We start from the raw sequence: 25,985 nt of genomic DNA, 5'->3' as shown, positions 1-25,985 counted from the left end.
TACCTTGATATTTTAACAGATTCCACTCAACTGTTAAAGTAATAGTGTTTTACCATTTCCTGAGCTGGCATCTTCGAGATAGCATAAGAATAATTTTGAAAGGTGTTCTATCTTTTTTGCGTATGAAGGTTTGTGAAAAGCGAGGCGGATTTAAAAATATCAAGATGTGTAGGCAGGCTTTCTTGTTCGCTTGTCGTGTTGTGGGCGGAGAAGCCTAGGAATGTGCTCCGATAAGGGCTAAATCCTCTCACAGGCATTCCTTAAATACCAGGGCTGTGACGCAGCGCCGGCCCTTGCATTTGATGCTGGTTAAGGTGGACCACAGAGGCTGTCAGGTGGTGTAATGGCGCGCGCTGCCCCCTCACCCAGCACCCCTGCTCTGATCAGTGCTAGTTAATGAACTCCTTAGCTCTTGTTTTGTCTCAAAGGCGCGAGTTGACCTAGTGTTGCCTGCCTTTATGTGCGGCTAACCCTCCCTCTGGGCACATCCAATCTTGCAAAGGCCAGTGCCTTACACAGGATGATAAGGATGGTTGGCCGGGCTGGCCCCAAAATCTTCTTTGACTCGAGAAGGCTTTACTCGAGGCCTTCGCCAACGTAATTAATACATGTGAAATAACATCCTGTGTTTGGCAAATTCATTAACGAGGACCCACAGGGCAAATCATTATTTAAATCAACAGGCCATTTCATTTAACAGTTTATTTAGAACCTTTATCCAGGAGCAAAAGCAATAGAAAACCATTTGAAAAGGTAAGTTTAGTAGTAAGTGGCAATACATTGGTTATTCAGTTGAAATAAAATGTGTAAGGCCTGTAAATGTCACTAACCGACTTCTGTGGCACTTCATTGTAGCAAGTGACCTAAAGAGTTGTTTTTTTTTGGATTCAGCTGGTGAATGACTGAATCAGGGTCTTATGGACCCTAAATTCCTGTGTCCATTATTTGTCTTTACCTGGCGTGGTCCTCTAGGAGCACTGAGCACTAAGCCTCTTGCATCCGCTGTTATCATTTCTGGTATATCGCACGCAAATTCCGGGTCCATCAAATATTTCCTACCAAATTCACCCGGGTTTTGGTTTCTTCTCTCATATCACTCCCAAGTGCTTATTTCAGTTGTCATTGTCCAGTGCTATGCTTTTGGCCAATGTGACTTTTTCAAAGGCCTGATTAGTGCATCAGACTTCAAAGGAAGCCGCTCCCCGCCCCCCCATCAGACTTCAAAGGTATGCGCTCCCGCCCCCCTCCGCCACAGCAATGCCGAGAGCTTTTTTTTTTGCATCCATTTCACGGGGTAGCTGTATTTTGTTCGGCGTTCTCTGCACCGTTCTCGTTTTTTTTTTTTTTTCTGGATGAAAGTGAAAGCCTACCGTGCTTGTTTACAGTAGCCTTGTTTTAGGTTTCCAATACGTTGTTTTGTTGTTTATTTAATTAATGTGCCTGGGCGCCGCGCTGCCTACCACGGCGCCCGGTTTTATAATTTTTATGTTCACGTAACCTCAGACTCTCCGCGCACCTTTACATCTCCCCGGAAACCACAGGACACACTCTGCTCTTTTGCAAGACCCCTCTCCGGACTGCGATATAGCAAATGTCTCTTAACCATTGCGACTTTTCCGATTTTTTTTTTTTTTTTACTTGAAGGAAGATAATCGTTTTCAGAGCCTTCAAATTCGGACCACCGTTAGTGAAGTGTTAATAGGAGGGCTCAAACGCACCTCTCAATTTATTTCATAATGATATATCCTTCCCTTCACCGAGTCACACCTACAGCAGTGAAAAGTTTATCTGTCACCTTATTCTGGCCTACCAAACTGTGCAGGAATGTGCACGCGTCCACACAGCTCCTCCACAACAACCAAATAATTCAGAATAAATCCGGCTTTCATGTTAGTTAAAAAACTGTCAGCTCTCGGATGGGTGACAGTCGATTAAATCAGCTTTCTTCATTTAGATATGCAGGCTTACAAGAATATTTAAAGAATGTGAATTTAGCACTAAGCTTTTACTTTAAAAAAAAAGTGGACGGCTACTCTCTCCACATAGCTGTTTTCAGTGTATTCTCTATTAGAAGCTTAAACAAAACCCACAATCGGAATGAGGCCTTCTGATTTTTAAGTCAAATGAAACATTCCTTTGTATTCATGTGGGCGGGATTCTTTCTTTTGACAAACCTTTCTATCCTGTTCCATAGGGGTTCATGGTGATAATTGGCTAGAACTCCTGCTCTTCAGGCAATGCCAACGAAGATAGTGTAATGTGTTAGCACTGACACTACAAAGCACGAGCATTCCCTCAACAAACAAACTCTGATCCAAAGAGCTGGTTTAAAACTTTTACAGGGATACACTCCCGGCGGGAATGACCTTTCAAGACTGCCAACAAGGTTGGACTGGCCTGTAGGGCAATAACGCAGTGACCAAAGGGCTGGTTTCATAGGTCCGCATATTGTCTGTTATTTTTGTCTGTGAATGTGTTCTATGGTCTGTTGGGCCAGTTTTTAGTGGTGATTTCCCTGATGTGAAAACAAACATTTCCTGCTACAGACCTGCAGTCTTTCATATTTTGTTAATCACTTATACACCCACCTCCTTCTTTAACTCCCTGTTTTCTTCTCCTGTACTGATCTGCTGCTCTCTTCCACTGCGTCCTTCTTTAACTCCCTGTTCTCTTCTGCTGTGCTGTTCTGCTGCTCTCTTCCACCCGCTTCCTTCCGTAACTCCCTGTTCTCTTCTCCCGTGCTAATCTTCTGCTCTCTTCTTCCCGCCGCCTCCTTTAACTCCCTGTTCTGTTCTCCCGTGCTGATCTGCTGCTCTCTTCCACCCGCCCCTTCTCTAACTCCCTGTTCTCTTCTGCTGATCTGCTGCTCTCTTCCACCTCGCCTCCTTCTCTAACTCCCTGTTCTATTCCCTTCTCCTGTGCTGATCTGCTGATCTCTTCCACCCCACCTTCTTCGCTAACTCCCTGTTCTCTTCTCCCATGCTGATCTGCTGTTCTCTTCCATCCTCCTCTTTCTCTAACTTCCTGTTCTCTTCACCTGTGCTGATCTGCTGCTCTATTCCACCGCCTCCTTCTTTAACTCTGTTCCCTTCTCCTGTGCTGATCGATCTGCTGCTTTCTTCCACCCCACCTTCTTTAACTCACTGTTCTCTTCTCTTCTCTTGTGCTGATCTGCTGCTCTCTTCCACCCACCTCTTTCTCTAACTCCATGTTCTCTTCTCCTGTACTGATCTGCTGCTCTCTTCCACTGCGTCCTTCTTTAACTCCCTGTTCTCTTCTGCTGTGCTGATCTGCTGCTCTCTTCCACCCACCTCTTTCTCTAACTCCATGTTCTCTTCTCCTGTACTGATCTGCTGCTCTCTTCCACTGCGTCCTTCTCTAACTCCCTGTTTTCTTCTCCTGTGCTGATCTGTTGTTCTCTTCCACCCACCTCTTTCTCTAACTCCATGTTCTCTTCTCCTGTACTGATCTGCTGCTCTCTTCCACTGCGTCCTTCTTTAACTCCCTGTTCTCTTCTGCTGTGCTGATCTGCTGCTCTCTTCCACATACATCCTTCTCTAACCGCACACACACATACATACAACCATGCACACACAACCACACCACGCGCCCAATCTCGCGCCCACATCTATCTATCTCCCTCACTCGTCTATCTATCACCCCCACTCGTCTATCTATCGCCCCACCACAGCATCACTCAGGGGCACCACAACATCACTGAACACCACAGCATCAATCTGTGCAACCATTCAACAACTGGTTCAAATATGTTCTCTCAATGTTTCAAGCTTTATTACAAATGTCACGAAAAAGATGTTAATATTTCACTTCTGTTCTTGGATTTTCATCACAATAAAATACACTGAACATAATCTTCACAATAGGTATTTACAAAAGTTTAAGCTATTGCCATTACAAATTACATTAACTTTTATTTAAGTATTGATTATTTAAAAAAATTAAAAGCCATTATTTGTAATATCAATACATCTAAGTCACGTAAATACAAAACATGTTGCATTACAAATACTATAGGTGTCACGTTTACAAAAGTTAAAACTATTGGCATTGTAAATGACAAAGCTATTCATTTCGCTATTTTCAAAACCAACACATAAATAAACAAGCATTTACAATGCAACGGTTTCGCCTTTGGAAAAGTTAGAGCTATTGGCAATGTAAATGACAATGCCATTTATTTATCTGTTTTCAAAACCAACACATGAATACAAATTTTGTAATTTACAATGCCAATAGCTCAAACTTTTCCAAAGGCGAAACCGTTGCATTGTAAATGCTTGTTATTCTTAGTTGACGTGATGGGTACATTCAAAGCGGAGAATGGGAAAACTACACAACCAAAGAGTATGGTAGCATTATCTTAATTAAAATTCCGCTGCACTTAGTCTGTTGTCTCTTTCCTATTATTAACACCGTCCCATCAGCCGTTAGACTAAAATACCTACCTGTAGATTTGTTTCGAGAAGGGAACTGTCAAGGGCATGTGAGAAATTAGACCCTTCTTCATGAGCACAGGGTTTTCAAGGGATTCGGATAAACATTGGGCTTTATAGCACATTACCTCAACCTCTTTGGGAGATTTGAAAAACAAATTTGGGGCCGATTTAGTTTTCAGAGTATGGTCATTACCGTGGCAGGACAACCAGGTAAAATATTCCTTTTCCCTGATGGAGTAACCGTATCTGAATTTAGACATGCCAACCAGCCCAGCTGACATCTCTGACCTTTGGCAGGAACCTCATGGTTCAATACTTTTTTTTCAAAAGCAAAATCCCAAAGTAGGATTTTGTTTTTGAAAATTAAGAAGCTGACCCCCACGCCATGGTAGTTTTCTCCCATGGCCTGGGTTTCATTGAAATCTTTTTACTTCACTTACCGCCATGTTTTGGATGGGGGTGTGGGAAAGTAAAACTGGCTATTTTTCCGCCCACTTCAAAAAATTCGGGTAGACAAGTGGCCAAGTCTCCAACAGCCCTTACTCCTTCAGACACGACGAGTATATCAGTGGTAGAGACAGAGCAGTCTCCATCACTGACATACTAAAGTTCTGCGTGACTCTAAATGAGGCAGAAGGTGGAGAGGGTATTCTCTGCCAAACTCTGTATCTAGTCCATAGACTCAGAAATATCTACAGCACTGCTGAAATGTCTACCACGTGGGAAAATATGATTACAAAAATGTTGACATGCATCTTTTATTTTTTTTACGGAGTTTTATATAGTGCGAACTTGACCTGAAGGTTTTGGGTAGCAGAAAGCTTTACATAGCACTAGTTGCGTACATGAGGGCACATTAATCTTTGTTAGGCACGGGGAGATTGTCAGTTGCCCAGAAGCACAGGATGTTAAGCGTCCTTGTCGAGACTCGAACCCAGTTCCCCAGATTCGAGGTCGACTGCCCTAGCCCTTAGGCCAACTCCTCTCCCACCTAAACCCAGCATCAAACACTGGCCTCCAGTTATGCCACTACTGGTGTAGATACGCTGGATGTAACTGTGGATGACTCACACTGTACAACTACACTTACTAAAGCAAACCCAGTTTAGTTGTGCCTGGTAATGACGTCGAGAATGTGGCAATTTATAAATGCTTTAGTGGTTAAGGGAATGGTCTCATCCTCCCAGAAGAGGTTTTTTAATGTTTCAGAGCTTTACAGCCAGATATGTTGCTTGAATCTCCCTATATAATACAGTTTCTAAGAGAATGTCATTAGCTGGCATATGTCCGAATTAAATAACTGACCGCTGGTTACAAAATAATCCAACCAGGAACCACAAACGTCTTACTGTCAAACGTTCACTCTTTACCTAGCAGTAGAACGTCTGAACAGTCACACAGTGCTGCTAGTAAGTACCAGAGGAAAATAATCGAAATTACTAGTGGCCGATAGTGGAAGTCAACTCCAAAAGGAGCTCGACCTGCTATTGCAGCCATTGTTTTGAGTACATTGCCCAATAGTACATGTTAATTAATTTGGTGGTTCTGGACCACTGGGTGGTAGAGCGATTCATTTTCCTCATTCGAGCATTTTAAGGAGTAAGGCGGGTCTTTTCCAAATTCCCTTGTAAGCCAGACACCGATCCAAAGCTGCTTAGTCATTTTCTGCTTGGCGACATGTCTATTTCCGCATTGCTGAGATATAACCGCACATTATCTACAAACAGCTGTACGAAATGATGTGCTCCAGCTACATCTATCCCTCTAGAGATTGGTCATCTCAAATGTTAGGAAGGAAGTCATTGGATTAGGAGTCTTCTGTTGGGTCAACTAAAACAAATAATTTGTAATAGTTCAACATCCAGAGCAATTGGAAGAAAGAAAAACTGTGCGCTGATTGTGGACAGCTTATACAGGAAAAAGTGACAGAATGGGAAAAAATAACAAGTGTAAGATATTCCTCTTTTTCCCTTTTAGGACTATGTGCTTGCCGTAGATGCGTATCACACCGTCACCAGGTACTACCCGGAGCAAGAGGCGCAGCTTCTCAGTGGCATTGGCAGGATTTTCCTTCAGGTCTGTTTGCTTACTTCTTTATCAGTTCATTTTAAATTCTTTTTTGCAGAGAAATTAACAACGACAATATAAGAACTTAGAGGTTTTGTATTCACTTCAGATTTGAAGCCTTAGTAAAATCCAGTAGTAGATTAAAGTAACTGTGGATTTTTACAAAACACTGAGTGCAGTAGACGGACCTCCAGCCAGAGTTCTCTGGGATAACCAGGGCTGGGAAGGATACTGTGCTGTGGAACAGGACTTAATGAGGTTAAGTAGATAATCCTCCTAGCTGCTCAGAACAGTGATTTGAAATAAAAAAAAATTAGATGATAGTCCTAGAGTCCAAGGTAAGGAATAAGGGAGAAATGATCACGTTAACCAATGCTAATGTTTTATGTTCTCTAGTGGAAGGCCAGCCAGTATAAAGATCATTTATCGATTACACAAGCGCATTCGATAAAGTTGGTCAGCATGCTTTAGGGGTAAGTTAGCAACATTAGTTATACTGCCTACCGTTTTACACTTGATCATGGTGTATATTGTGCAGGTTTTTCAAGGTTCTGATAAAAGCCTGCCTGCCAAAATTAATGCAGACAGCACATTAAAACTGGGGTGCATTCTTTCAACTCTACTGGTTTCTATTTTTTGGATCTTCATTGGATTCTTAAATGAGCATATCCTGATATATTGATTGTTCGGCCTCTCCATAGATTGCTATAGGCAGATAATGTAATATTTGGTTCCACTCAATTAGCTTCCAAAGAGATTTAAACGGCTTAAATTAATTCTCTGTTAAGCATTTCCAAAAATCAACATTTCTAAAAGTAGCAATTTTTTCAAAAAGTTTTGTAGTCTTAAGCTGTTGTAGCTACCAGGTATTGAGGGGGAAGACAAGAGTCACTCTGGTTGATGTAGAGTTTAAAAAATGATGCACGCTTGTTTAAACTTTCTTCTGGTTTCTAGGGTGAGCCAGTGGAGATCCCTTACAGTAGACAAACTGTAGTTGAGTTTCCTCATATGTGCGACTAAGCCTTGCTGTCAAGTGAAGATCGGCTTTGATTTGTGTTTCATGAAAGCTTTGAAATGCCAGCCAAGATCTAATTACAAAGTTTCTACTGGCTGAAACCAGTGTCTAAACTAGGTGATAAAAGTTGTTGGGTTCGAAAAAGGATTTAAGTTTCTTTAAACTGTGAAGCGTGCGTCAAACTCTTTTTGATATATGTATGATTTATAAAGCCATAGACAGATTAGAGTCAATTCACATACACACCAATTTGATTATATTGCCTAATAAGGTGGGAGATAGAAAATTGTCACAATGCAAATCTCTGAGGCAACCTGTGTTGAACATTACCATATGGTCAGTGGATAAGAAGGTATTCAGTTTTCTCCGGATTGAGGCTGAAAACGTTTTAAGCCATCCAGGTTTCTAAGTGTGGAACGCATTTTTTTTGTGCACAAGTGTCTTGAATGGAGGGGTTTTAAATATACCTGTGAGTTGTTTGCATATTGCTAAACAGGCACCTCGCCCCATCCATCTTGATTCTTAACATTTTCACGTTCATATAGAACAATATAGAACTAAAATCTACTTCTGAGGACTACCACGTGCAACAGTGGCAAGGCCTGGAAGAAGTTGCCTACCCATCCCAGCCGCTTGAGAATTGTTAGGAATCAGTAGACTCAGTTCAGGACTCCACCCTTAGAGCACATGTAGGTCTTCAAAACTGCCTATGTCGATCGACTGTCTCCAAAGATGCTGATAAATACAGAAGGGTGAGGACACAAGCCTCGCCATCAACCAACAACACCTGTTTGTTGACCAAGATTCTCGTGTTGCAGGTTCTCTGCTGCAGGCTCTTCAAAATCCAGATTGGTTTGCTGCTAATCATTTGTTTTGGTCAATGCTTGGAGCAGGTTCATTGGTCACACATTTCTCAACGACCTTACCCAGCAGTTGCATATTTGTCCCCAGCCAGTATTTAACTATTGCCTTTAGGGTATATTGGTGTCTCTTTCACAGGTGAGTAGTGTGTCTTGTCTTGAAAGAATAAGGGAGGATACCTTCTTTCAAAGTGGTATTTATCAGTTGGATAAAAAGAACTTTTTGTTCAAATTCTGATTATTGAATTTTACACCAAAGGGAGGAACAACAGTATAGTGCAGGTACTATTGCGAGGATAGGAGACATCAAATAAGCAGATACCGTACAGAGACAGCACAGATCCATAACTCTGCCATGCTTATTTAGAGGACTAAGAGGCATAGTAGAAGCCCTGGAAAGGCAAGGTCTGACCTATGGAGATGTTATCTTAGGTCCAAGCGACAGTCCAGGCGCATTAGGCACCGAGCCGAGGGGGCAGACTGTTCAAAGGTAGGAGGACTAACGAACAAGAAGTTGGTGACATGGAGATAGAGGTCTGGGATGGATAGAAGGGGAACTGGGGGTCCCCTGTATGTCACTCAAGGCCCAAAGGCATGTGAGATAGTGTGGGTGGGGGGAGTGGGGGGGGGGAGTGGTGGTAATATGTTAAGCATGACTAACTGAGTCATCAAAGAGGTGTAGCGCCCTATAGTCTGGGGGGTTGGAAGTATAAGTATGCCAGGCGAGACATGTATTGGATGAGGGGTGAACAAAGACATTGGAATTTCTTTTCTGTGTGGGTCAGCTTGTGTGCCAGCTGCTCCAGTGCAATGGTTTGCCAGAGTTGTGTGAAACAGGATGCAGTAGAGGGATCCGATGAGGAGCACCAGGACTGCGCTATAAGCTGCTTAGCTGCACCAGTCAAGTGACACTAGATACCAGTTTACGTGCGTCATTGCTGCCAATGACGAGGGATAGATGCCTAAAATAATCATGTGATAAGTGTCTGGTATGGGGTATGAAGGCGTACCCCGGATGTGGCTCAGCAGCACCTTCCAGAAGGTTTTCAGAGAGGGATACGCCCAACATATATGAGTGTAATGCCATTGAAACATGACCTTTTAGGCTGCCTCTTGATGGGCAATGCTTCTGTGTGTACGTGGTATTTCCTGCCAGAGCTGTTCCCATTGCTTCTGGGTGATAGTGGTTGAAGTGTCTGGGGACCATTTCCATTGGTAGGGGTAGGGGTGGTGGTGGAGAAGGTGTGTTTGTGTGCATGACTTCGTATGTCTTGGATGTCAATCCCCGGGAACCTGTAAAGCTACAAACATGTCGTTCGAAGAGGGTGAGGGGGTGAGTCGTGGCCTTCGGCTTGGGAGGGTGAAGGGCCCAGTGTCGGAGCTGCTGATTAGCAGGTTCGGACAGGTGGCAGTCCTGTTTGCATTGCTTGAAAGACTTGATTGTCGGGCCTTGGAAAAGATACCGCAGGAGCCTGCATTCGCCGGATATACACTCTGGGAAGGACTCCCATGGGAGAGCAGGGGAGAAGTTGGCGTTTTGTGCAATTTGGGTGTTCGGTGATGGGAACGTAGTCAGTCCACGTCGTTTAGCTAATCTAGGCCAGTTCTCCAGAACTGTGCGCATCGGGGTAGCGGCATGAGTGCTGCCCAGCCAGGAGTGTTTGGGCAACCATGCAATGTACCATAGCGCTGGGACGCCCTCGGGTAGGTACGCGCTTTACAAAACCAAATCCAAATCCATAGTGGCCTACAGGCGACAGCCCTATCCATGTGAACCTATTGTTTTTGCCTCTCCCACACCACCCACTCAGAGATATAGTGTAAGTGTGCCACTCAGTAATAGTCCTGGAGGTTGTGGCACTCTTAATGCTCCCCCGTAGCAGTGGAGTTCTTCTAAGATCATCCCAAGGAGGCGTGACCAGTTTACTTCCATCCAGGAGGACAAGGTGTTTGTTATGGTAACACCTAAATATTGTGTAGAGTGTGTGGGCCACGGGAAGGAGGAGAGCGCCTGAAGCTGCAGGAACCGATGTGGAGGAAGGGTGCGGTAGAGTGCCTGCGATTTTGCTAAGTTGATCTTCTACCCAAAGATATGCTCTTAGGCTTGCAAAATGTGAACAACCACCGAAGGGAGGTATCAGGCTCCATCAACGCTAGGAGGAGGTCGTCAACGTAAAGTAGGACCAGTACAGGGAATGCCTGTGACATCCACCGAGCGCAGCAGTTGAATAGCGAGGGGCTCCACCACCTGGGCAAAGAGTAGGGGAGACAGCAGGCAGTCCTACCAGGTGGCCCGGAGCAGTGGGAAGGTAGGGTTGGTCTGGCCATTTTGTACGATCGAGGAGGTAGGCAGCAGGTAATAGGCCGTGATTTTACTAATGATAACGGGACCTAGCCCTATTTTCTGCAGCACTGCCCTCACGAATGCCAAGATTACCCAGTCGAAAAATATGGAGTGACGCTGGGCCTTTTTGATCAGGTGAGCCAGGCGGTGGAGGTTGTCTGGGCCCTGTTGGTTCTTTAGAAAACCGACCTGATCCTGCTCTGTCAGCCTCAGGAGGAGATTCTCTAGGCGGTTGGCCAGGGTTTTGGTGTAAAGCTTTGCATCGGTCTTTAGGAGGGATATGGGGCAGGATTTAGGAAGTAGAATAATTTCTGAACTGGACATGGTGACATGGGTGAAGGAGTTATATAATGCGAGCAGTGGGGTTAGGAGTTGAGGCAGGTAGGCCATGTAAAAAGCTGGGGTGAGGTCATCAGAACCAGGGGTTTTCTTCTTGAGGAGTTCCTGGAGCGCTCTACGAAGTTCAGAAGCCGTGAAAGGCTCTTCCAGGTCACGGGTTAAGGAAGGATCTAGAGGCGGTCAGGGACAATTTTGGAGGTAGATCGCAATCTCGGCGGGATCTTCCCCACCGAGCCATAAAGGGTTGGGTAGTAGTCCTGGAAGGCGTCCTGTTTGTCTGACTCCCAGACTGCCCAACCAGAGCCGTCCTTCTGAAGCTTTGTGATGTGGGACCTTGCATGTTGATGCCGCAACCTGTGTGCGAAGAGGGTGCCTATTTTGTCACAACCCTCGTCAAATTTTCAGTTGAGGGCCAGGAGAGAGCCCTCAATTTTTATTGAGCCAGTGAGCCCGGAGTTGTCCCCTCAAGATGGCCAACTGACGTTTTGCTCACTGCATGGGGTGCTGTTTATCAGTGCATTCCAGTGTGACAATATCGTCCATTACCTTGGCTTCAGGAGGGTGCGCCTCTCGAGTCCTACCTATGGAGATGGAAGTCAGCACTCCGCTTATGGTGGCTTAGAAACCATCCTGTACGACAAATGTAATTGTGACTAGAAGGAAAAGTCCTTTTTGTCTGAATGGAGGTGGCTGGGTTCAAACTGGAATTCCATGGGGAGCAAAAAAAACAATTGATTTAGGCCCAGATCTATGTACTCAAGTGAATGTATGACATTGATCTACAGTCTGTCCGTCAATTGTTCTTTTTGCATTTGTCACCCTGAGTTGGATAGGTATGCCCAGATGTGGGTCCCCTGCTCTCCATGCCAATGGAGTCAAGGTGTTCTGGCTGATGAGGGCTGAAACTGTGAAACCATTCCTAGGATGCGTGTTTCCAGTTCAGGGAGAACCTTGCCTGACTGTTTGGACTGGACTGTTACCATTGGGCGCAGGGTCAAGACTGATTTGCTTATGGCTGGGTGCAAACTGGAATGGCATGGGGAGCAAAAAAATGATGGATAATAATTCTCTTTGCATTTGAGTGGAGGTACCGCCAGGCGTCGACCAGGCCTGCGTCACAAAGTTCTTTTTTGAGTATCCGTTGACATTGCCCCTGTGCCCTGGATATGGGGCGTATTTCTATCAAGCGTGGGGTCCCAAACCAGATTGAAGTTGCCCCATGGGGCCCAGCTGGTCCGCTAGAATGCGTAGTATGAATGTGTCTTGTGTTTGATTAGGCGCAAATAGGTTAAGGAGTGTCAGGGTATCTCTCCCCCTTTCCACTGTAAGAGTGAGATATCTCTCATCTGAGAACTTTTGTGTAAATACCTCCATTACTGAGTATAGCGACACCCAGTCTTAGTGGTTGTGTAGACCCAGTGTTGGTGCGGGTATTTCGGGTGAGCCATATGGGAACAGTCCGCGCAAAGGAGATGAGTAAGAAAATAATGTCAAGGTCATGTTGCAAAAGATAGTGCCACACAGGAGTTAAGCCTGCGGACATTGAGGGAGAGCAGTTTGCGGTCATGTGTGGTGGTCATAGGAAGAGACTAAGAGATGTTGAGCTGGCTGGGGTGAGAAGAACGGTCTCTTGGGCAGAGGCTGCAGAGAAGGCCCCCCCCCCCCACCAACCCCCCCCCACACTGGACGCAAGGAGGAATATGAGTGCTGTAACAGAGAAGGGACCTCGAGCGGACCGGAAGGGCACATGGGGGCGTGGGAAGGGGTTAATGGGGCAACAACCATGTAACCCACTATATAAGGGGTCAAGGAGAAGGTACCGGACCCGAGTGAGGTGAAACCCTCAGTGGAGGAGAGCTCGCCATGTTCGGGGGTGGCTTAAGGCAATTCCGGTAACCAGTAGTATCAGTTAGTCTATCCTGTGAACAGAGGGAGAGCAAGAGAAAAACAGCAAACAATAAAGAATAACAGTTCGGACTCCATCCCTGGGCCCTGCTTGGTTAGCTTCTGTGCACAGAGCTGGAGAGCTGGTAGGACAGCAGGGAGGCAGGCGCAGGTGTGTGAGTCAAGTGTTGTCAGGTGAGGAATGCACCTATTCCGGCTTCATTTCCTGGAGGTGCTCAATTATGTCCGCCTTCTCCGAATCCATGGCTTGAGTGGGTTTTTCTGCGGTGGGAGCATCCCTTCCGCTGGACCATGCGCCAATTGGGCTACCAGGAGTCCGGGTGCATGGAAGAGGAAGAGGAAGGGACGCCACCCCTCAGAGTCCCCGGGAGGCCAAGGAGGGACCTGGCCTCTGAGAGAGAGCAGACCATACATTGCCTCCTGTTCCAGGTGAAGAGCAATCCAAAGGGATGGGTCCACTGGTACTTGATATCTTGATTGCACCAATGTTCATTTGACGTCCCATCTCTTCTTCAAGGTCAGGGGGAGAGATCTTAAAAAATATGTATGGCGTGGCCCCAGAACACCAGGTCTGCTTTGACCCTCACCGCCCGAAGAACAGTTTCCTTGTCGTGGAAGAAGGGGACCCTGGTGAGTATATCTGGTGGTACATCTGGGTGCCCCAGGGAGGAGCCGACTCAATTCGCTCTATCCAAGACCAGGGGAGTGGCCTCCAACTCCCCACGAATGGCCATCAAGAGGTCCCTGGTGAAGAATATGATATCCTCCCCCTCCGCTCACCGAGGGATGCCCCTAACGCGAAGGTTGTTGCGTCATTCTGATTTTCCAGGTCCTCCTGCTCGGCCTGGAGCTCGAGTTGTTGGTCCTCTAGCACTAACCCTCCTCCATAGGGCTTCCTGGTCCTCGGCACGTGAGTCAACTGTGCGTTCCAGGTCGTCAACACTGTCTCCCACCACTGCGACGTCTTTGCACAATTTGTTGATGCAGCTTTTGAAGTCCGTCTTTAAGGAGCCCATCTCCTGGCATATGTCAGAGAGAAACGTTTCCATGTAGTCTTGCTTCATGGGAAGGGCAGGGGATGATGTGAGAGGTGGCGGGGTAGACTCTTGCTTCATGCCTACGTCTGCAACAGCTGTTTTGGCCCATGGGGAGACCCCCGAGCTGTCTTACTCTGGGCATGTCAGGCAAGTCCACTGTGCAGCAGCCTGCAATGGGGCGCAGGAACACAGGGCAAAACGATCTGGGTATCAGCGGTTTGGGCCCGGTGGCTGGACACAGGAGTAGCCCCCTCGGATGCAGGAGAAATGCAGCTGAGTATAAACAGCCTTGGGCCAGGCTCAGATGCAGAAAGAGTAGGGGGACCAAGCAGGATCAGCACATAGCAGGATTCCGGGGAAAGAGCACAGATAGTGTGCTTTACAAATTCACATAATATAACACATTCTCATGGGCCTTTAACTGGATTTATGATATTCTGCAGTAGGAGATAGCTGGGTAAAGAAAGAGAGGAACTATTTCTAAAAAATATTGTCGTCCTTTCGATCCGGATGCCTAAGACCAAATTATTTACCACCATCCTGATGAATTGGAGGTGTAGATGCACCATGTGGGTTAAGGTCTGGCCTAGGCAAAAAAGCTAAACTAATTCTCTAATCTGCTGCTGAACGTGTTAATTGATTATTGAAAGTACTGGACCCCATCCTTTAAGCAAGACAAGTTGCCAAGTGTGTGGGTAATTTGGAACATCCTGTTTACCCCTCCCGTCATCAAATATATATAATAAAAAATATGGTCTTTGCTTGAGAGAGAACTCAAATTGTTTTATTACTGACTACCAGTTCAACAATTCCTGAAACATTATGAAACTCCGACATTAAGGATGCTGGAAAGAGTTTACTTACATGTATTTTGTTGCACTAATTTAACTAGATCAGTTACTTTATTATTCGTACTAATATTGTTTTTTGTTCAAATATCTTTTGAAGAACTTTTTAATAAAATACTGAAGGTAGACTAGCCAGTGGAGATTTATCTTTGAATACAAATGTTCAGCTAAAACCAAATAACCTGCTGATCTGTCCGTTGCTGTTGACCGTGGTAAAGCTGTGTTAGAGGTACCCCTGCTAAAATGAAATTCCTAATGAGAATATGGAAAGGTCAAAGGTGACCAGTGATAAGATCACTAGCAGCTGCATTGCCTCAGCAATGTATATTTTCTTTTTCTTCTTATTAGGATCTGTTCCAGATGCAACTTAATAATTGTTATGTGTAGACTTACATAGGAATGGGACGAGCATACATCTGTAGTAAGTACTAGACAGCGTTAAGTTACGGAATATGGGTATTTTCTTCCTACCTTATAGATAGAAGGAGTTGTAAGAAAGTTTTATGTGTAGACTAGTTGTCCAATTTTTTTCTTGCATTATTTCAGACATTCACAACTCGAATTCTGAATTTCAGTGTTTCAGTAGAAAGTGCTATGTCTAAAAATTATCTCTTCCATCTTCTAAAAGGCAAACGTTGTGTTCATTGTAAAATGCCTAAAAGTTCTTAAAGAGCCAAAGGATGTGCATAGGAATAATGTTTTGATAGGCACATAAGTTGCAGAGGATAAAAATGGTAATCAACCCAGAGTATACGTTGGTACTCACTGATGTCTTGAACAATTGCCATGTCAGTTATTTAGAGGCCCGGGGCATGATTACATTTTTCCTGTCCCTGAAGAATGTCAATGTATCTTCCAGATCTCATTATAGAATTGCCTTGTCCTTGTGCCGCCTTCACAACTTACTACAGTTACAGCTGGTTCAGGAAAATAGCTGCAAAGCTGATTCTGGAATTCTCATCCTTCTACCCATTTTCTAAATAACTGTTAAGGCTTCATTAACTACTGTTCCAAAAATGCGTAGCATTGAAAGCCCTTTTTATGGCGTGCCAAGCCAAAGCAGGCTATGCTCCTCTAGCTCTACAATACAGGCTATTTTCCTGTTTGCGAGGTAGAATAATTAGGTGTACCTCACTGGCTATGCTTCATTGCATAACTTCAGGTGTCTCTACCAAAGGCCCAGAGGCCATAAATTAATTTTTCGGGATAACCAGTGACCATGTATTTGGCTCTTGGTATGTTCTATGTAATTGTATTTTATTACAATACACAGAAAATAAAGCATGGATCCACACCTCCTAGCCCATATGGCTTGGATCCATGCCTACTGGCCCCTAAGGTATGCACCCATTCCTCTTGGCTCATATGGCATGGACCCACGCCTCCTGGCCCACATGGCATGGATGCACGCCTCCTCACCCATATGGCATGGATCCACACCTCCTGGCCCATAAGGCATGGATCCTCGCCTCTTGGCACATATGGCATGGATTCTCACCTCCTGGCCCTTATGTCATGGATTCTCACCTCCTGGCCCTTATGTCATGGATTCTCACCTCCTGGCCCTTATGTCATGGATCCATGCCTTTTGGCTCATAGGGCAGGGATGCACGTCCCTTGGCTCATATGGCACGGATGCACGCCCCTTGGCTTTTATGGCATGGATCTATTCCTCCCGGCCCATATGGCATAAACCCACACCTCTTGGCTCATATGGCATGGATCCAAGCCTGCTGGCTCATATGACATAGATCCATGCCTCCCGGCCCATATGGCATAGACCCACACCTCTTGCTCATATGGCATGAAGCAAAGCCTACTGGCTCATATGACATAGATCCATGCCTTCCGGCCCATATGGCTTGGATGTATGCCTCCTGGCCTATGTGTCATAGATCTACGCTCCTGGCCCACATGGCATGTATCTACACCTTCTGGTCCTTATGGAATGGATCCACGCCTCCTGCTCATATAGCATTGATGCCTCCTGGCTCCACACCTCCTCACTCATATGGCATGGATGCAATCCTCCTGGCTCATATGGCATGGATCCTTGTGTCCTGGCTCATATGGCATGCCGTGTGTGCGTAGGTCACCCCTGCCTCTCCTGTTACCAACATTCCAAAATTTCCCTTATTTTATCTAAAAATATATTAAATAAATTGCTCTTTGACAAAGGACTTGAGAGACCTGTCTTTTTGTTGAAGTATTTTAATAATTTTCAGCTTTTACTTCTGCAGTTGTACCAGATCCCTTTTCGCATTTTAGCACTGTGTAGCCCTTTGGTGAACTTGAGTGTTATATGAAGTCTATAAATTCACATTCTGTGCAGAAGTGTGGCGTGCATCTGCCTGATGAGTGACTCTTCCTGGCTTGGTAACTATCAGAGAGTCTATAGACAGGACAAGTCTGAGAGGCCCCAGGCATAGCACACTGGCGCATTAGCGAGTGTATCAAGGACCCTAGTGCCAGGAAAGGAATGGGCCTGGTTCCCACTGTTTGAACTGTGAAATGCAGCAATAATCAGGGTTCAGTGGATTTCTGATGTTGGCCCCTGGAGCCTCTGCACCTCCTGCACCAATGGAATCTACTCCCCCTCACTTAGAACAAAGGAGAATGGGGTCGAACTGACTAAATGTTTCCTTCTTGTGAGGGACTAGAAAGTAACGTATTCACTACTAGTGTCTAAAAAAATGAAAGCATACCCTCACGTCGCTCCCTCCGCTCCGGGCTTTGGATGTGCAGTGCTTGACTCGGGGTGGGTTCCACCACCTTTCCCTGTTATGTTAATTTTTGGCTTACTGCCTGGGGAACCAGGGAGCGGAGGAATCGCGGGACGGAGAACTCACGAGTCCGCCTGGTGACTGACCTCCTGGGCTCCTACCTGCAGCAGAGAATGGGGACTCTCAGAGCACCTCCCACTCTATCCTGGCTGCCTGACCCGACACAGGCCTGGTGCTGAAGCTCGACAGCCTATCTTATTTCCTCGAACCCGGAGTACATCGGGGCCGAGACGAGTGCGGCCTCAACCTGCGATCCCTGGAGGTGGAGAGTAACCCCACCCACTGCAAAATGGTTAAAGAAAAGGACCACAAGAATGCCAGACAAGGCGACTTGACAGCTATGCAAGAGCAGTCACCCACCCAGCGATCCTGGAGGACTGCACTGCCCCAGGCCCTAGCAATGTAGACATATTGCAAGCTATACACTGTTCAACATCAGCTCTTGAAAATAAAATCAGAGAGGTGAAATCGGAGGTCTCTCTCCTGCAGCAAATACCTCCGCAATGTAACGGAGAGAGTCACTGCAGCGGAAGGCAGAATCTCCGAAATCGAATATATAGTTCAAGGTCTAAAAAAGAGTGTGGAGGACCAACGAAAAATAGACTATGTTGTCCTGTGGTGGATCGAAGATGCGAAAATAGGGGCCGATGCAACAATCTCCGAATTGTGGGATTTCCCGATTAAGTGGAGAGTAATGTCACAGGCGAATTCCTGACTTCATGGATAAGAACCACACTTCCCATCTGAACTCTTCTCTTTCGTAATAGAATGTGCACACCACAGAGCTTTGAGAGAAAAGCACCACCCCGGGGACCACACCTAGGCCAATCATTGTGAAATTTCTCAAATTTTTAGATAGGGGTACTATCCTGCGGGAAGCTCGCAAATTGGGAGAGTTGCGATATCAAAGCTCCAAAATCATGATCTTTCCGGATTATAGCCTGGATGTCCAACGCCGATTGTTTGAATTGGTGAAAACTAAAGTTTGTGCACTACGCCTCCAGTACATGCTCCTCTTTTCAGCCAAGTTGAAAGTCACCTACCAGAACAAATCACTCTTTTTCCACTCTCCAGAATGGGCCTGGGCATGGATCGAAGAAAGACCAATCCTTCGTTCTGGCTCCGTGGGACCAGTAGGCCACCGACCTCCGTGCTCCTGAGACACCAGAGCCAGGCCATGGACTACCGGGGGGGGGGGTCCCGGGTACCGTGAAAGGTCAAATCTGGGACTCCTCCCCTACCAAAGCTGAGAGGAAAACTTTCACGCTCACTGTTGGAAAGTGAACTCGAGCTGGCATTGCACGACTACCAAACCCAGGGTCCCTCATTACGCACCTCCTCGTGGACACCACATGATGACTCCAGTTCCCCATCAGGCAGATAGAGTATACATCCATTGGCCACAGTCATCACGCCCCTTGAACAGGACTCTACCCTGACTATTGACCGCCAGCCTGCGGATGAGACACTTGCCTTACTGGTGGACCACATTTGAATCTCACAGTGATATACCTTCTTGCCCCTCATGAAAGGCCAGTTCTATATTGCATGACTAATGTGACAAGACGGTATCAACCTCATCTTAGTCCTGGTGCAAATAGACGATGCTGCCCCCATTTAATGAACACAGCTGAATGGTAATCTAGGCAACACTCTATTCTTACATGGAAGGTCAACGGGATGGGCAGTAAAGTGAAGCGGGGATTAGTGGCCACCCGCATTAGACATCTCAAACCAGATGTGGTTCTCCTCCAGGAGACGCACCTCAAGGGTAACCAGTGCCAATTTTTTGACGGAGGGGCATATACTACCCTGGTACATGTGAGATTCACTTCTGGATACCGGGGAGTAGCAGTACTGATATGAAATCACCCCCCTTCAGAATTCTAAAAACTCGGTTAGACCCACTGGGTAATTATCTGGCCGTCTAGGGCCTCTGGGAGAATTGTGATGTCACCATCATTAGTTCCTATGCCCCCTTCCCGACTCCAAGGTTATACCCTGTCCAAGCTCACAGACATTTTGCTTGAAACCCCCTCCTCTAGACACATCCTAGGGGGAGACTTTAATGACGTAATAACTCTCCAGCTTGACAGTACGAGTGAAGCGTTATATACCACTGGGGCCACCCCTCTGGCCCCACTCATTTCCTCCCAGGGCCTTACGGATCTGTGGAGAAAACACCACCCAATAATGGAGCAATACTCTTACTACTCAGGGGCCCACAAGGTATACTCCCGATTAGATTATATTTTCACACAAGCAGAGGAAACGGGACAGATATACTGGGTAGAATACTTGGCAAGAGACCTCTCGGATCACTCCCCGCTCTGGGTAACCATAGGTCAAAGGTACGCCAGACCACTACTGTTTGGAGACTTAACGCCTGGGAGCTCAGAGACATGACCATGATGCTCTCAGTCTGTGTGGAAACTAAACTCTACTTCTCGAAGAACCGAGATTCAGTAGGCTCGGCCGTTACAGTTTGGGAATCCTATGAGGCAGTCATGTAAGGCAGAGTGCAAAATCTTAACGCTTATCAAAAAAAATGGCCCACCTCAAGATTGAGAGTATTGAGTCTTGCTTATTGAGAATGAAGGCCAAACACTATCTCTGACTTCAACCGTGCCTTAGACTGAAAACTGATACCTTGAGCTCCAAATATATTTAATTAGCCACTAATGCAGTTTGCCACCATATATTTGTGACACAACATTGCTTGTATGATTTTGGCGATAAGACTGGGAAATTACTAGCATGGCTAAGCCGATGGGAGGAGTAGGAACAATGGGTTTCCAAAGATAGAGGGGGGGACGGCACCCTTTTTTCTACAGATACCAAAATATTGGGGGAATTCACAAGATTGTATACTGATCTCTGTGATGCTCGTCCCCCAGCGGACTCGGCACAGATCGCTACCCATCTTGCGGGAATAACTCTCCCAACTCTATCTGACAAAGATAGAAAATCTCTACAGGCATAGATCTCTCCGGAGGAGGTCCACGCATCTCCGTCTATATGCCAAGATAACCCCTGGCCCCAGTGGACTTCCAGCTGAGTTCTTTAAAAAACAAGCAACTCTAGTAGCATCTCACATGCTCCAACTCTTCCTTAAAGCACGAGAGGAAGGCCTCCTCCCACCAGACCTACACAGAGCCACAAGACAGGGAAACCCTCCACCCCATGTGCCTCCTACCATCCCAACTCCCTCATAAATGCCAAAACCAAGGTTCTAGGTATTGACCTCGCCCCCACTACTGCACATCAATACCACCTTAATCAATAATGACCAATCTGGCTTTATGCCAATACGATCCAAGAGAGGGAACCTACGAAGGCTCCACAACTGGCTCTCACACATCAAACATAGACCAGACCCCCACCTTTTCCTCTCCTTGGATGCTGAGAAGGCTTTTTATGCAATTCATTGGCCTTTTATGATGCAAACCCTGCAGGTGTTGGGTTTTGGGCCCTGGTTTCGAAAGTGTGTAGACCTACTTTACACCAAACCAAAAGCTGCGGCCAAAGTTATTAATTTATTATTCCCAGACTTCCCGATTCACCGGGGTACCCGTCAGGAATGCCGCTCTCCCCACCCCTTTTTGCCCTCGCCTTGGAGTCCGAAGCCTGCTTGATCCGAGCCACCCGGAAGTGATAGGCTTCTGTGCGGCATAATCACCTATTCAGGAAGAGAAAATGTCTTTATATGTAGACAACATTCTTCTTTGCCGGACTAATTCCACGATATCACTACCAACAATCTTTCCGGTGTTCGAGGACTATCGATCTCACTCTGGATACACGATCAACTGGATAAGTCAGTGCTTTTTCTTCTGGGGGGCCCTTCGACGCATCCACTCTCGCATTTCAATGAGGCCATGGAAGGATTTTGATGCATAGGGTTAATATGCTACCCCTAACCCGGTGTGTAGTACTCAATACAATATTATGACAATACTCTCTGACTTCCAATAAGATGCTGCACGCTTAAAACTTCTCCCGCTGACACTACTGGGGAAAGCTGCAATGTTCAAAATTATTACCCTCTCCAAAATCATTTACGCTTTTCAAAATACTTACTATAGAATTCCAGACAATTTATTTTCCCGCATTGAGGTCGAGCTGAGAAACTCTCTGCGGAATGATGGGCACCCATGGCTAACACTCCATAAACTCCAATGTAGCCCATATAACTGAGGTATCGACCTACCAGACGCCCAGGCTTACTATTGGGCGGCTCATATGATGACTATTAATAATTTGGGCTACATGGACAGAAATCATCTAACCTACGCTCTGGAACAGACACAGTTCCAGACGCAGGCCTTTCATCATTTCCTCAATGGCGGGGAAGGCAAATCCCACCTCCTACCAGCTACCCAACTTGCGATTAATGTGTGGGATACAGCACACTTTCATTGGTTGGAGAGGCAAAATCACAAGGGAATCACCACTTTGGCTGGGTAAGACATTAAAAGAATTCTCCAATCTCCAGGGCTTTGCACTGTGGGACGCTATAGGTTTCTCCAAAATAGGGGATTTACTAGAGGATGGGGCCCTCGCACCATTTACTTCACTTCAGTGCGAATTCCAGATACATGAACACCAAAGATACAAATATTTACAACTGGCAAGTGCGTGGAGGGCTGAAAAGATCCCCCAAAACCTCCCGGAATATGCCCCTTTGGAAGGTAGACTCCTCGTAGACTAACTCTCCGAAAAAGCACTATCATACATATACAGAACCATTAACAATAACACACCAGACCCCTTCATGAAATTAAGAACATGGGAAACAGAGATGGGTCCATTAGAGGACATTGACTGGGAGCCGGCACTGTTTCCTAAAAAGGAGGCAATTAGGTTTCGACTGCGCCTTAAACAACTAAAAATCCTACACCGGGAGTACCACGACAGAGCCTGTCTATTTCACGTGAGGAGAGCATCCTCATCAGAACGTCACTGCTGTGAGAGAGACCGGAGTGGCTTCATCCGCACTCTATGGTCCTGCCCCAACATTTGGATTTATTGGGAACAGATACGGAAGGAGCTAAGTATGATTCTAGAATCACCAGCCCCTGATGACCCGAAATATGTCCTATTAGGGATACCTAATTACATAGATTTACCTCGCATTAAGCTGCTCCTATGCAACTTGGGACTAGTGGTCGCTAAACTGGGGGTCTCCTGTGACACCAACCGTGGTGGGATGGAGGAAGGGTATGGACCTGTTTATGGCCGCAGAAAGTATGACCTATAAGTTTCGGGGGTGCCCAAGTGAATTAAAAAAAATATGGGAACGATGGATAGCCTCATATGGTCCCACTGTGGAGGTTGAGACCCCCAAGGCATGTCTCATTGATACCGGACCATATTGTCTCTTCCTCTACCTTGTCGTTAATTACCTAGGAAAGCATGATTCAGTGTTACCTACCATGCCGGGATCCTCCACAATAATTGTACTTCTACTGCCTGCTTGTCTCAAAGGCATGCTTGTATGTTTTAGTGTTAAGTACAAAACTGCAATAAAAAAAAAAAAAATTGGAGAAAAAAAATGAAAGCATACTGTGGTAAGCAAACTATTTGTTGCAGAAAGGGCCATTCAGAAATGGGTCGACGCATCTCTTTTAAAACAGTATCTTTTTTGGGAAACGGAAAACCAGGAGAGTGCATGTTCACCTGCGTTTGTTGCAGAGCGTGCGTTCTCCGTCAGAGGTGATGCACCGGGCTGGCTGGGCCAGGATAATTTCTCAGGAGCACAACAACATCATTGAAAAGAGGTACGTCAGGTTGATGCCGACGTAACACTCCATGCAGACCTTCTTGGAACAGAGGGCAGCTTATCAGAGCCAAGTTCCTGTCTCGAGACTCTGCTCTCATGGGGCAGTGGCAGAACGTCAATATCTAGGCTTGAGTGGAAGTTTGAAAATGTGAACGTGTAATCGATGCAGTTGATTAAAGGCTGGGTACCCCTGAGTGGAGGCGTGCACAGTGTGATGGGGGGGGCCGCACACATGCATTTATTAGCGCTGTGGCCACAAAGAATACTGGACACGGCTCATGTAGTTTGCAGCGTGGTCCCGACTGACTGAGCCGGGCACCGCCCCTTTATTTATAGCTGGCTCGTGACGACACGCACCAGCGCTACGTGAAGCCTCTGGGCGCAGGTACACTGCACCGCTTCCCCGCCGGAGGACACTACATTCCTTCCAACATTTATTAAACAGCAAACAAACATTTAATACGTAGATCGGTTGTCAGTCACTAGGATTCCAGTGCTTGGTTCATCACACCATGAACCCTGCTAGGCGGGAGGATGGAGCTGGATTGCTTCTCAGGCCATATCTGGAGTGTTCTCCCCGTGAGAATGGCAATGAAAGGGTCATTTCCTGTGAGACTTCACACTCAGGAGATCTTGCAGGGGAACTTGCCAGTGCTCCGTCTGTCGTTCCAAACAGTGAAGGGGTGCCATGGTCCAATCGGTCCAAATCTTCAGTGGGGATCGTTCCTTGGTCACCATCCGTTCCTTCCTCCCCTGACTGTCGACGTGGTCTGGCGTCCAGGTTGTCCAATAGCAGCTGGTCCGGAGTTCCGACGTGTACCTTTTTGTAGAAAGAGATGTTGTGTGTGATTTCCTCGGTTCCTCTTCTGGCTGTTATCATGGTGCCGGTTCGGCGGATAACTGTCCATGGCTGATGTTCGAATGGAAGCCGAAACTTGGTGGCGTGGTACCTTTCCTTGACATAGACTCTGTCCCTTACTTAAATGTCTGACATTCTGGCTCGTCGGTCGGCGCTGGCTTGGTCATTGGAACTGGTCCTGTTGGCTAGGACCTTTCCGGCATCAATCTGAGTCCAGCTCATTTGATGCAGGATAGTGTCTCGCACTAATCGCCCCATGCTTGCCAGCCCCGGAGCTGCCTCAGTTGTGAGATGGGGCGTCAGACAGTAGTCTCTCAGAAACCCGTATATGGCTCTCTCAAGTGGTGATTCGTCTGCATGTGCGATGCGTATTACTTTGTTGAGAGTTAGCATGAATCTCTCTACTTCCCTGTTTAGGGCCAGCGCGGGGTCACTTTCCGGTGTTCAATTCCCCAAGCCTTGAGATAGTCTGCAAATTCTTGTCCATGGAAAGATGGGCCGTTGTCTGTCTTCAGCATTTTGAATATTCCATTGGTCTCAATGGTTACCTCAAGTTTCGTAATCACTTCTGTGGCTGTCTGGCTTCCTACACTCTCGACTTCGTAGTATTTTGTGTAATCATCGATGATCACCAAGGCATAGCGTCCATCTGGGAGGTGTCCGAAGTCAACACTCACGCACTCCCACGGCCGTTGGGGGTTTTCTTCAGTGATGACGGGGGGCGATCTGGTTGGCCTGATGGCTGGCACCAGGAGCACGTTCTGACTGTTAGTTCAGCCAGTGGTCCATCCCCGGGAACCACACCTTTGCCCTTAGCCGATTCTTTGTTTTTACCTTGCCTTGGTGTCCCCTGTGTGCTAGGTCCACGGCTTGTTGAGCAAGGCTTGATGGGATCACCAGTCGCAGGCCTCTGAGTAGACAACTGCTGCTGTCGACCGAAAGTTCATCCTTGACCCGCACAATGGACTCCAAGACTGCCTTTGCTTGCGGCCTCCGTCTAGTCATGGTGGACTGAATGGGGCGCCAGTCATTCGACTGGACCGCTATTATGGCCAGCTGCAGGCATTCATCAGTGCGGGTGGCTCCTACAATGGTTTCAAGACTCATGGGAAGTGGTCAGGATCTTTCCAATACGAGCCGGACATATTCTTCAGTGTCTTCGGCATCCTCTTCTTCCGTTTTGGTGGCGGCCCTAGGATGTCGCGAAAGGTAGTCCGCCGGATTGGGTGAGCCTGGCTTGAATTTGACTCTATAGTCATACCCCTGCAGCTGAAGGATCCATGTTTCAATCCTCGGGGAGGCTTGGATGCAGCTCCTTGAAACAAGGGGATGAGGGGTTTATGGTCGGTGGACACTGTGAATGGGTGGCCATACACATAGATGTGGAAGTGCTGACAGGCCCAGTGGATGGCGATCGCTTCTCGTTCTATTTGCGAGTATCTCTGTTCCGCATCCGTTAGGGAGCAGCTCGCATATGCGATTGGGGCCCACTCTCCATTTCCTTGTAACTGCGTGAGCATGGCTCCTAGCGCTTATGGGCTGCCGTCAACAGTGACGTTGGTGGATCGGGCCGGGTTGAAGTATGACAGTGTCGTGTCTGCCAACAGGGCTGCTTTGATATCTTTGAAGGCTTGTTCCTGTTCGGGCCCCATTGCCACGTGGTGGTGGATTTCATCAGTTCTCTGAGTG

The 25,985-nt window shown here is 46.6% G+C and overlaps 1 protein-coding gene across 1 annotated transcript in view; it reads left to right on the top strand.

Moving 5' to 3' along the window:
* The window catches only part of TRAPPC12 (trafficking protein particle complex subunit 12), an 856,088-nt gene that overhangs the window by 790,913 nt on the left and 39,190 nt on the right, over positions 1-25,985 (top strand). Inside the window, exon 9 of the mRNA XM_086926387.1 lies at positions 6,435-6,533. Coding sequence (XP_086782513.1) covers positions 6,435-6,533 — 99 coding nt within the window. The remainder of the gene's footprint in view (positions 1-6,434; positions 6,534-25,985) is intronic.

This window comes from Lissotriton vulgaris, chromosome 6, assembly GCF_964263255.1.
Source record: "Lissotriton vulgaris chromosome 6, aLisVul1.2, whole genome shotgun sequence".
Taxonomy (NCBI): Eukaryota; Metazoa; Chordata; class Amphibia; order Caudata; family Salamandridae; genus Lissotriton; species Lissotriton vulgaris.
The sequence above is the reverse complement of the archived record's forward strand: the minus strand, read 5'-3'. Positions and strand labels throughout refer to the sequence as shown.